We start from the raw sequence: 13,105 nt of genomic DNA, 5'->3' as shown, positions 1-13,105 counted from the left end.
ACTTGTCAGCTGTGTGACTGTGGGCAAGTCACTTAACTTCTCTGGGCCTCAGTTACCTCATCTGTAAAATGGGGATTAACTGTGAGCCTCACGTGGGACAACCTGATGACCCTGTATCTACCCCAGCGCTTAGAACAGTGCTCTGCACATAGTAAGCGCTTAACAAATACCAACATTATTATTATCCAGCCCAGCTCCAAGTACAGTGAAGCAGCGTGGCTCAGTGGAAAGATCCCAGACTTGGGAGTCAGAGGTCATGGGTTCAAATCCCACCTCTGTCACTTGTCAGGTGGGTGACTGTGGGCAAGTCACTTCACTTCTCTGTGCCTCAGTTACCTCATCTGTAAAATGGGGATTAACTGTGAGCCTCACGTGGGACAATCTGATTACACTGTATCTACCCCAGTGCTTAGAACAGTGCTCTGCACAGAGTAAGTGCTTAACAAATATCAACATTATTATTACAGTGCCTAACATATAGTAAGTACTTGATAAATGCCACAATTATTATTATTATCCTCTACAAAATTAAGAGTCCTTGGCCTCAGGGAAAGAAATTTGTACACATTTGAATGGGCCAGAATTGATTATTGGAAAGGTTATTAGCATTTCTGCCCCTTTAAGGTATTAAGCCACAATCACAAACATATATTAAAGCCATCTTAATTTCCGTAAGCATATGTATAGTTGTCCTTCCTATTTGAAGAAAACACCACTGGTGAAATTCACCTCTGAGGGAGTGAATGTGGCTGAAAACGCCAACACGGGACCCGCAGTCGTGGCCACGACGTGCTCACATAAAGCCCGACCCATGGGTAATCACGTTGGATGTTTGCAGGCTGGCGTCGTTTGGGAGGCCATTTCGTAGAGTGCGGGGACAGCGGCTCTGGGGGCTCCGGACCAAACTCAAGATCTGTAAGAATTAAGAATTACGAAGAAGATGAAGCAAATCCTGTCCGGGCTCTCTTAGAACTTCCAATCTAAACTGGGAGAAGGCAGACACACAGAGAGATGATAATAATAATGGTATTTGTTAAGCGCTTACTATGCGCAAAGCACTGTTCTAAGCGCTGAAATGAAAGAGATGAAGAGTTAAGGCTGCCCAAATGGGAGCAGGCGGGATAGGAAGATCTGGACATAACATGAGTAAAGCCATACTGGGCAGACCAGTGATGTATCCAGTTGAGTATTCTCTGGCCCTCTAGGTTTCAGACCCCACTGATGAGAAGCCCCCCCAGACCACAACTACTTGCCTATTCCTGTGGCTTCCAAGCCAGGCAAGTAGTACTTTTTCTGTACTTATGTGGCACCAGAGCTTTGGCTTCTGTGGTGTTTTCTATTGTTTGTGGGGGTTTTGGTTTGTTTTTTGCACTCTTCCTCTTCCTCACTCAACTCTGAGTAATAATAACTGTATTTTTTAAGCACATACTCTATGCTAGGTGCTGGGATAAGTACAAGGTAATCAGATAGTTGCCCCTCAGCTCCGTTGTGGCTCCCCAAGCCACACGCCTTTGCAGAGCTCACCTGCTCCAGTGACTTCAGCTGCCACCTAATCAATCCATCAGTGCAGCACACTGTTTAAGCAATGGGAAGAGTTGGCAGACAAGATCCCTGACCACAAGGAGTTTACAGTCTAGTAATGTGGGAGACAGACATTAAATTACAGATAGGGGAAGCAGCAGAGTATGATAAGGCATTAAAGTGCTGTGGATGAAGGTGGGTGTGGAGTGAATATCAATGTACTTAGAGAGAGGGACCCAAGTGCACAGATGATGCAGAAGGGATGGAGAATAGGATGGAAAGATAAGGAGTTAGGAGGGAAAACTTCCTGGCAGAGGTATGATTTTAGGAGGGATCTGAAGATGGGGTCTGTCAGGTGTGAAGTGGAAGGGAGTTCCAGGCAAGTACAGAGGGCGTGAGGTTGGCTTTAAAGGAGCAAAGTGTGCGGGTTGTGTTGAAGTGAGAGAGGAGTGGGGATGTTTACCAAATTTGACTCTCTAGGCCTGGCCTTGCCCCTTCTATGCAATTTCAAATTTCTTCCTACCTCCAGGACATTTCCTACTTAAATGCCCCATCCGTGTCCCAAGCTCCGTACGTTCAAAATTGAAATCCACCTGTTCCCTTCCAAACCCTTTCCTCTACCTAATCTTGTTGCAGTTGATAGCACCATCCTTCTCGTCTCTCAAATCCATAACCATGGCATTATCTTTAGCTCCTCCCTCTCTTTCAACCCCCATATTCAGTTTTCTGCCAAAACCCCGTCTGATCTTCCTCTGTAACTGCCAGAATCCGTTCCTTCTTCCTTATCCTAATGGCCACCAGCTGGTCCAGCTAAGTGTCATAGCCCAGTATGGCTGCTGCGCTAGGTTTCTCACTGACTTCCCTGCCTCCCTTTTCTCTCCTCTTCAGTCCATATTTGCTGCTCAGATCATTTTTCTAAAATACCATTCTGCACTCATCTCTCTACTCCTTCAAAACCTCCGATCGTTGTCCGTTTCTCTCCAAATCAAGCAAAACTCCCTGATCACTGGATTTAAAGCACTCAGTCATCTTCTTCTTCCCACTTATCCACTCTCTTCTCCCACTTCACTCCATGCTGAGGATCGGGCAAGAATTGGAGGTTCTGGAAGAATGAGATTTGTGCAGATTGACATTTTAGAAATTCAGGAAGACTGTGCAAGACATGTCTTGTAAAGCCTTCAGTCATCAGTGGACATCAGCAGTCCATGGGAACCAATTTGTCCTTCTTGAAATCAGTTTCTAGTTTAAAAAAAAGTGAATTCTAAATGCTTATAAGTGGTTGTCTTTACAATATTAATGAAGGACTGAAAGCTGGGTTTGTTTCCACAAGATCTGGGAAGTCCTTAAAACAACACTTCTGGCAGAGCCCCCCTTGCTTTATATAATAATTTCATAGCCAGGTTGTGGTAACAGTGTTTTGCTGTACTAACCAATCATAATGAAAACACATGTAATAGAAATGACTATTTGAAAACTTTGTCTATAAGCACTTTCCCTTTCCACTCATAGGAAAGGTTTCTCATTTGAGTTGTGAGATTTGAAAATAATCTTATTACCTTTGTAAAATTATTCAAAATGTCAGTGACTTTTATGAATGGCTTATTTTGTAATCAGGGTAGTCAGCTAGTTGCAAAAATATGAACCAATAAATACTGACAGTTTTGTCTCTCCATTCCTCCTTTCTCTTCTTTCTTTTCAGAAATTCTGAACTGGGAGATGTGAAAAAAATGTGGTGGCGTATAAGTGAAATTAATAAAGTTATCACAAACAGTATTGGATCCTTTTTGAAAATGTCAAATTATTTTCTTTTTTCTTCATTTTCCTTTTCCTTTCCCTTTTTTGTCTTTTTCACTGATAAATCTTTGCAATCGAAAAGCAGCAGCATTATTTTTGGTTGCTTTGTCTTTCAGTCAATTGATGGTATTTACTGAGGAGAGTTGAGGGGGAAAGCCACTGTAAATGCTTAGAAGATTCAATCATTCATTCAATAGTATTTATTGAGCGCTTACTATGTGCAGAGCACTGTACTAAGCGCTTGGGATGAACAAGTCGGCAACAGATACAGTCCCTGCCGTTTGACGGGCTTACAGTCTAATCGGGGGAGATGGACAGACAAGAACAATGACAATAAATAGAGTCAAGGGGAAGAACATCTCGTAAAAACAATGGCAACTAAATAGAATCGAGGCGATGTACAATTCATTAACAAAATAAATAGGGTAATGGAAATATATACAGTGCCCCAGAAGGTAGGTGTACATTAGAGAAGCACTGTGGCTCAGTGGAAAGAGCCCGGGCTTGGGAGTTAGAGGTCGTGGGTTCTAATCCCGGCTCCGCCACTTGCCAGCTGTGTGACTTTGGGCAAGTCACTTCACTTCTCTGTGCCTCAGTTCCCTCATCTGTCAAATGGGGATTAAAACTGGGACAACCTGATCACCTTGTATCCCCCAGTGCTTAGAACAATGCTTTGCACATAGTAAATGCTTAAAAGATACCACCATTTATTTATTTTATTTATTGTCAATCTTATTTACTGAGCACTTACTATGTGCAGTGTAACAGACTTGGTAGACATGTTCCATGCCCACAGCAAGTTTCCAGTCTTAGAGGGAGAGTTTGCAGGCTAAAGAGGGAACTCCCTATTCTCAAGAAGCTCACGATCTTCCTGATTCTTTTCCTCCTTCTGTTGTTTTACTTGACCTTTCCCCCACTATGTTTTCTACCATTTCTCTTTTCCCTAAAAATGCACTTTTTTCAGTCTTTTGACCGTAACACTTGGTTATCTTCTATATACCATCCCTGACAGGGCAAGCAGAGTGCTACTCTTGTCAAGTAAACTTCAAAAACCAGGTGCCCTTATCGACCCAAACAAATAGAAAGGTTAGTTCTTCCAATTTCCAGGAGTTTATTTCCTGGAAAGCCTGTTGGCTCCCTCTGCGACAACCTTAGTCAGCGGTGGATGTCTTAGATTTTTAATTTTATTTTATTCTCCCTAAATCCTTCTTCCATGCCAGCTAGAAGTCTTGCACTCTGAAGTGGCTGCAGAGATAACCCCGACCCTATACTGTCACTTCTGTCTTGGAGCAAACTCTCCTAGCCACTTCATGCAGGGCTCAGCACGCACTGCTCAGTGAATACCATTGATTGATTGATTTGTTTGTTTTCTGGCCTTTGATATTTGCCCGCCCACAACTCCACAGCAGTTATGTACACATCCTTAAATTATATATTGAAAATGAATTATATTAATGTCTGTCTCCCCTTCTACTCTGTAAGCTCGCTCTGGGCGGGGAACACGCCTGCCAAATTACCATAAAAATATATATTATTTTAGAGTGTGGGTACTAAATGTATGTATGTATCTACCTACACTCTGATGCTCTGAGCGTAATTTGAACCGTTTCTTCCAATACGGTCATAGTCTAGCCAGGCAGTTGCTTGTAGTTGGAAGAATGTTGTCTAATCCCGCCAGTGTGCTCTGTCCAAAACATGTTGCAAAAGCCTACTTTGGTAAAAATCTACTCCTTATGTAGCAGGTTATATTTTCATGCATCCTGTAGATTGCATTTTGCTTAAATGGAGTCTGCTTTCTTGAACTTTGAAAATAATGTCACCATTTCTGTCCAATACATTTTCACCCAGATGCCAATCTAGGTGAGTTTTGTTCCCAAGTAAATGATTCGATGTCTGTATAAAGAGAAAATTATCAATGTATTGGTATTTTTCAAAAACAAATTCCTCCATATATTCAGAAAAGTGGGAGTGGTCTTCATTTGCTCTTTCAGGGAGTTGGAAAGATCTGAGGAGTAGCGTGGTTTAGTGAAAAGAATACAGGCCTGTGAGCTGGGGGATCAGGTTGGAATCCTGAATCTGCCACTGGCCTATGTGACCTTAGGCAAGACCTTTAGTTTTTCTGGGCCTCTTTTTCCTCATCTGTAAAATGGGGATTATATACCTGTTTTCCCTCTACTTACGATGTGAGCCCCATATGGGACAAGGACTGTGTCCAATCTGACTATCTTATATCTACCCTCACACTTAGCATAATGGTTAGACTATAGTAAACACTTAATGAAAACCACTATTATTATTATTATTAACAATAATAATAGTAATCTGTAGTACTTATTGAGTGCTTACTGTGAGCAGAGCCCTGTACTTAGTGCTTGGGAGAATACAATAAGGTGGAGTTGGTAGACATGTTCCCTGCCCACCAGGAGCTTAAAGTCTTGGCAGAGACAAGCATTAAAATAAATTATGGGTATATGCGTAAATTCTTCAGGTGGGGTTAATGTCAAGTGCTTAAAAAGAATACCGTGCATAGGTGACACAGAAGGGAAAGGAAATAGAGGAAGTGAGGTCTTAGGGAGGGCCTCTCGGAAGAGATATGATTTTAATAAAGCTTTGAAGGGAAGAGTGATGGTCTGTCATACATGGAGGGGGAGGGATTTTCCGACCAGAGGGAGGACATGGGCAAGGACTCGTCGGCATGATAATAGAGATCCAGGTACAGTGAGTAAGTAGGTTGACCTTGGAAGAGCAGTGCATGCGGCCTGAGTTATAGTAGGAAGCTAGTGAGGTGAGTTAGGAGGAGGTGAGCTCGTTGAGTGCTTTGAAGTTGATGAGTAAGACATTTGTTTTTGATGTGGGGGCGGATGGGTGGCGATTGGAGGTTCTTGAGGAGTGTGGACCCATGAGCTGAATGTTTTTGTAGAAAAATGATCCGGGCAGCAGAGTGAAGGAAGGACCGGAGTGGGGAGAAGCCGGAGGCATGGAGGTCAGGCTAATGCAGTAAAGGCAGGATATAAGTGCATGGATCAGCATAGTTGCACTTTGGATGGAGAGGAAAGGATGGATTATAGTGACGATGAAGGTAGGACCAGTGGATTGGTGACAAATCATTATTTTTATTACTATTACTATTAGTCGAATCCATAACTTTCCTGCTCTGCTGCAGCTGAATGCAAAGTGGGAGTGAAATTTCTTCTTTTTTAAGGTAGTTAATTCACCCAGGACTATTCCACACTCCTCAACTCTTTTCCTCCCATACTTTGAGTTCTTATGTATAATTGGGACATTTCCCTTCATTGCTTCTAACCAATCAATGATATCAATGGTATTCATTGAGTCCTTACTCTCTGCAGAGCTCAGAGTTAGTTTAGATGATTCCTGTCTCAAAGACCATGTAGCTGGGGAGACGGACACTAAAGTAAAATAGAGGGGAAAGTAAGAGTATAAAAGTATCCTCTAGAGCGTAAGCTCACTGTGGGTGGGGAATATGTCTACCATATGTGTTACAGTGTACTCTCCCAAGCGCAATAAATACAATTGGTACCGAATGCTTTGGAATTTCAATGCGTAAGTATTTCAGTGATAGAGTAATGCACATTTTTCTCTTCTGCCCGGTTCTAAGCCAACTTGTATTATTAGTTTGAGTTTATTCTGAAGAGTTTCTTCAGAATAGCAGTTCAGGGCTACATTGGGCTTGAGGGGAAAATACTTGTCAGAAAATATTGACACGTGAAGAAAATGGTTTTTTGTGATGGTTGTAAGAGTGGTCGAAACATGAGTTTTTCAGTAATATGATGACCAACAATAGAATATTCAGGTTATCCCTGGAGTTCTGGAATGCAGTAAGATGGGGCTTCTAATAGGGCAACAGTACTTAATACGTAAAAAAAAAATAGGTTAAAATTATATATCACTTTTGTGAACACAAATTTCAGATAATAAGCTTTCTATGTGTGCGTCTTGTTATTCAGATTTTTTTAATTCATTGAAATAATAGAGGTCCAAAAGAAATATGCCAGTTCTGATTTGTGCTCTTTTTAATACAGTTACTGTGGGGGTGATTATTTGGTCTCATGCTCTTTCTCCTACACTCTCTTGTTTTACCAACCACTAGGAAGGTAAAACTTTATTGAAGAGAAAGATGTATTGAGATTTTTACACTGTAGCAAATTTAGAGAAGGAAAAATTATGTAATGTAAAATGTATTTCTCTGTCTTTTAATCTTCTACTATTGCAAAAATTGGTGTAAAGGAATAGGTCTTTTATTACTTGGGTGCACACCTCTTGTACTTAGACTTGTCTTTATTCATCTTACTCTTGTCTTTATTCATGAGAAGATCAAGTAAGGTACGCAATTGGCCTGTGGCACTAAGCCTGCTTTTTTTTTATCACTAGGTATAGAATAATTAGAAGTGGAACCACACAAAAAATAAAGTGTTCTGTGTTTTTAGGCCACTGGGTCTTTGCTTAAAATGCTTGAAAAAGACTCTTATCTTTAAATAATGTCAAACATAGTTATAGCGCAGAAAAGAATTTGGACCAACTATGAAACACCCCAAGAGTTTCAGAGATTGGTGTCTTCCCTTGAGTGGGGGTGTGTGCTAAAATCTGCATACAATGTTCTTTTGTACTTTTCCAAGTACTTGCACCCAGTGGACATTCACTTAATTCCATTACCACCACCACTACTATTAATATAGAAAAAGCATTTTATGATTTTTTGTTAAAGGACCAACTGCAAGGAACTTAACAGAAAAAACTTCCATTATCAGAACATATGTAGATGCACAGTATCCCTCTTTTCCTTCATTGCTACTTGCTCCAGTATACAGCTTTTACTTCCAAACTAAAAGATGAATTGAAACTGGGGTCCCAATACCCTAAACTAAGTAAAACTCTCCCCACTCATCTCTCCCCTCTCCACACACCTCCCCAACCAATATCTATGCTTCTGTTCCTTGTATAACAATCCCTAGAGATCTCTCCAGTCTCCTGAGTTTTCTAGCTCTGTCCAATTTAATGCGATCTCAGATTTTTAAAACTCCGCAACCTAATCTCTGCACATCTAGATCATTATACACAATTAGGGTCTTAAATGCTTTGTACTTTGAGTCAGTTTTCCCTTTCCTTACCTCTGTTTTTCTCTTTAGCATTATCCCAGGAAATGCCAAGGATGTATTATGGTATCGGGGGAGAGGGGTTAATAAACTACACCCATTTGCTTGATTTGACAGTTTGCCATTCTGTTCATTACTAATCCGCTATTTAAGTAGCTCTCTTTCCACCTCAAAGGGAAAGCGTTTGGGTTTTGAAGCAGAAAAGGGATGAATTTACCCATCGATGTGCTTAGCAATGTCCATCAAACAATTCTGTTTGAGCGCTTACTCTTCGCAGAGCGCTGTACTAAACTCTTGAGAGAATACAACAGAGTCACGTTCCCTGCCCCACAGGGTGGGAGTTTTACTTAGTTTAGGGTATTGGGACCCCGGACTCAATTCATCTTTTGGTTTGGAAGTAAAAGCTGTATACTGGAGCAAGTAGGGTGATGGTGTACACACATGAGTTAAGGAAGAATGAAAATGCACCCCAGGGTATAGTTACCAGGGAAACGCCAGAGTTTTTGCTGAGTGCCTAGAACAGAACTCCCTTAGGGGAAAAAGAAAATTGATACAGCTTAAAGTGTCCAAGCCTTCCAAATATCACGTTCTAAATTATATTGGCAGCAGCATGGGTGTTGACTCTTTTTGTCTTCCAAAATGCTAAGTCAGTTTAAGTCAGGCGAGGCAGAATTAAGAAGGATTGGGAAATCAATGTAAAAGCATTTTGGCAGGGAAAGCGTTAAGTGTAAAACCTAACTCTTGAAAGGGGGTTGAAAATGAATTGGAAATTAGAAATGGAGTTAAAATGAGTGAAGGCCTTTAAGGAAAAACTTAATCAGGTTCTAGGATGTATTCCTTTAAGATTTTTGGACAACCCTTCTCTATTCTAGTTACTCCAAGGATGAGTTATGGACATGGGGAGGATCCCTTGTGGTATTTCCACCAGGTGACCCCAGAAATAGTTTCTGCCCAACCCAGACAGTCAGTTGTATTTCAGCGCTTACTGTGTGCAGAGCACTGTACTAAGCACTTGGGAGAGTACAATGTAACAGACACATTCCCTGACCACAGTGAGTTTTCACTCTAGATGGAGAGACAGACATTAATATCAATAAAGTGGTGGAGGCTCTGCCTCCTGTCAAATATAGGATCAGGTGTAATCCGGCTCTACCGGTTTCCCCGGGGGTCACTGCCATCACCGGTCTTAAATCCGACAAAGCGGACGTCGGTTAAAAAATCGATGTTTCAGGTTGTGGTTCAGACAGATTCAGGTTTGGGCTTATGAAGAGAAGGCAGAAGGAAAGTGGGATAACTTACATCAACCAATCAATGGTATCTGTTGGGCATTTACTTGGTGCAGAGTGCTGTACTAAGCACTTGGGAGAGTACAATAAAACACAGTTAGCTGACACTTTCCGTGCTTATGAGCCTACAGTCTAGAGGGTAATAGAAATGGAAATTAATAGAAGTAATTTATAACATAATTTAAAGATACGTACATAAGGGGCTGGGATGGGGCAAATATCACGTGCATACAAGACACAGAAGGGAGAGCGAGCTGGAGGAAGGGGCCTGATCCGGGAAAGCCTCTTGAAGAAGATGGGATCATACTTATGAATCCTAATTAACCTGGGAGTGGAATCCATCGGTCAGTCAGAGGTATTTTTTGAACCCCTACTATGGGCAGAGCACTGAACTAAGTTTTGGAAAGTACAGTCCAACAGATTTGGTAGATAGAACGGGAACTACTGATTCCTGGGCGGGGCCCCAGCCATTTCTTGTACCCCTACTCCATAGCTGGCTTGGCCTGAACTGGGGATCCTTCTAGGCCATCCACGTGACACTGGAATGGTAAGGCTTAAGTGAAGAGGGTAACAAACCCAGGATGGGGCGGGGGAGGGGCCTGTTGCTGATAGATATGTGGGTCCTTGGGGGCACATTGGGAGACAGTTGGTGCCGTGTGTTCATCTGCTATTCTTTTTTCACAGTGTGTGATCAAACTATGCTAGTAGTAGAGGCATTGTGTGGCAGGTTTTCCCCCAGTGGCAGTATGGTAATAAAGGAAGGAGTCAATCAAATCTACAGTTCCTCAGGTGCAGACCGTATAAAATGGGTGAAAATATTGAAGAACCGAACACATACCCTCTTGTTTGGAAAAGCTAAAAGAACCCTAATTAGAGGAAGGAGATGAACCTGATGACATTCAGAGGGTGCCAGTGGAAAGATGGATTAAAAAAAAAATAACGCAGCGGGCTTAAAAACGTCCTTGTCCAAATAATACGTTTGCAGGCACTCACTTCTGCTTTAGCATTCGTTTTACCACACGTTTGAGCTGGGACACTTGAAGGGAATTAGGGAGTGGTTTTGGAATCAGCACAATGTGGTGTCAGAAGAAGTGGGTTTTGTTGGTTTTTTTTGTGTGTATGTGCACATGGTTTGGGACCAAGGGAGTAGACCATTTGAGTTTTCCTTAATGCGGGTTTTTGCAGGAACGCAATCCCTATGTTTTAGGAGAACTGGGCGAGTTTCAAATCATTTTTCCGTTTCGAAATTGTGATATGAATTACTTGTTTTGCAATAGTATAAAAAAAAAAAACCTCCCCCCTTTGCAGGGCTTTTCGTTGTCTATATTTTTCTGCCCCGAAGTTGTAGAGTCTTTATGTTAAGTTGGCATCTCATATCCATTTCTCTTAATTCCTAGATTTTGGATCCTTATTTGACTTGGAAAATGATCTTCCCGATGAGCTCATCCCCAACGGAGGAGAATTAAGCCTCTTAAACAGTGGGAACCTCGTTCCGGATGCAGCTTCCAAACATAAACAGCTCTCCGAACTTCTGAGAGGAGGCAGTGGCTCTACTCTAAACCCAGGAATCGGAAATGTGAACTCCAACAGTCCCGTCCAAGCAGGGATGGGGAACCAAGGCCAAGGACAGCCGAACAGCGCTACCATTGCCAATCTGGGTGCCATGGGCAAAAGCCCCCTGAACCAAGGAGACGCTTCCGCATCCGGCCTGCCGAAGCAGGCGGCCAGCACTTCTGGCCCTACTCCGCCCGCTTCCCAGGCGCTGAACTCTCAAGCACAAAAGGGCCTGGTGACTAGTAGCCCTGCAGCATCCCAGCCCGGACCTGGAATCTGCATGAACGCCGGTTTTAACCAGACCCATCAAGGCCTTCTCAACAGTAACTCGGCCCACGGTTTAATGGGTCAGCCCCAGCCGGGTCAGGGCCAGGTGATGAATGGATCCCTCGGGGCGGCCGGAAGAGGAAGGGGCGGCGGGATGCAGTACCCCGCCCCTGCCATGCACGGGAACGCGGGCAGTGTGCTGGCAGAGACTTTAACCCAAGTTTCGCCTCAAATGACCAGTCACGCTGGACTAAACACAGCCCAGGCAGGAGCCATGACAAAGGTAGGTTCATTCATTCACTTGTATTTATTGAGCGCTTACTGTGTGCAGAGCACTGTACTAAGCGCTAGCCGTGCTCGCTTCGGGACTCTTCCGCTCGTTTGTCCAGCAGCGGTGGCCCTTTCCCCCCCAAACCGGTCAACTAGATGGAGTGTGTCGCATCTTCCTCTTCCTCTGACCGACCGTGCGAATGACTTTTTTTTAACATTAAAAAAATCAAACCATCATTTGCAGCTGATAAATTGGGCTTTGGACGTGAACCGCTGCACAACGAATTCATCAATTTTCAGGATCCCCAGCTCTCTTCTTCCCTCTTTCCCTCCTTGCCCATCTTGTGTAAAAGATGTATAGATGTTTGGTAGATTACAAGAGTTTTCTTTTAAGCGCTGACTATGTGTCGAACACTGTACTGAGCTCTGGAATAGGTACAAGATGATCAGGTCAGACATAGTCTTTGGCCCATATGGGACTCACAGTCTAAGGGGAAGGGAGGACAGGTATTGAATCCCCATTTTGCAGTTGAGAAAACCGAGGCCCAGGGCAGTTACCTGACTTGCCCGAGGTCACACAGCGGGCAAGTGGCAGAGCCGGAATTAGAACCCAGGTCCTCTTAATTAGGATATTTCAGTGCTTCCTCTGTGCCAGGCACTGTACTAAGCGCTGGGGTGGATACAGACAAATCGGTTTGGACGTAGTCCCTGTCCCCATCCCCACTTTACAGATGGAGGAACTGAGGCCCTGAGAAGTGAAGTGACTTGCCCAGGGTCACCCAGCAGACAAGTGTCAGAGCCGGGGTTAGAACCTATGACCTCGTGACCCCCAGGGCCCTGCTCCATCCACTATGCCATGCTGCCTCTCTCGACTCTCAGGCCACGCTGCGGTATCCACAGCTGGTCAAAAGACATTGCAAATCTCCTCCTCCTGGTTCTGATTTATTCCCTGTGGTATAATCCGGGTTCCCAGATCTTTCCAAATTTCTTATTTGTCCTGTGGGCCTTAGCTCTCTCTGCACGTGGTTTAGCTCAGCTCTTCCAGTCAATCAAGCGGTGGTATTTCACGAAGTGCTTTCTTGGGAGAGTTCAGTAGAGTAAATAGACCCGATCCCTGCCCACCAGGAGAGAGGAGCTTACGATCTAGCGAGGCGAGGAGGTGGGGCAGAGACAGATGGAGCAGAATAGAGATGAATTCAATTAATTCAGCCACACCCCCTTAAAGGCACCCAGCCCCTTGGCAAGCAGACCACCCCTGACTTCCTGTCGCCAGGCCCGTTACTCCTTCGCCTGTCCATA

The 13,105-nt window shown here is 43.4% G+C and overlaps 1 protein-coding gene across 3 annotated transcripts in view; it reads left to right on the top strand.

Moving 5' to 3' along the window:
- LOC100080510 (CREB binding protein) overlaps positions 1–13,105 on the top strand; it is a 189,986-nt gene that overhangs the window by 26,364 nt on the left and 150,517 nt on the right. For all 3 annotated transcript variants that reach the window (XM_029058424.2, XM_029058425.2, XM_029058423.2), the window contains exon 2: positions 11,113–11,819. In XM_029058424.2, the coding sequence (XP_028914257.1) occupies positions 11,113–11,819 (707 nt within the window). The remainder of the gene's footprint in view (positions 1–11,112; positions 11,820–13,105) is intronic.

The sequence above is a fragment of the Ornithorhynchus anatinus genome, chromosome 2, assembly GCF_004115215.2.
Source record: "Ornithorhynchus anatinus isolate Pmale09 chromosome 2, mOrnAna1.pri.v4, whole genome shotgun sequence".
Classification (NCBI taxonomy): Eukaryota; Metazoa; Chordata; class Mammalia; order Monotremata; family Ornithorhynchidae; genus Ornithorhynchus; species Ornithorhynchus anatinus.
Note: the sequence above shows the minus strand (reverse complement) of the source record. Positions and strands in the feature narration are given on the sequence as shown.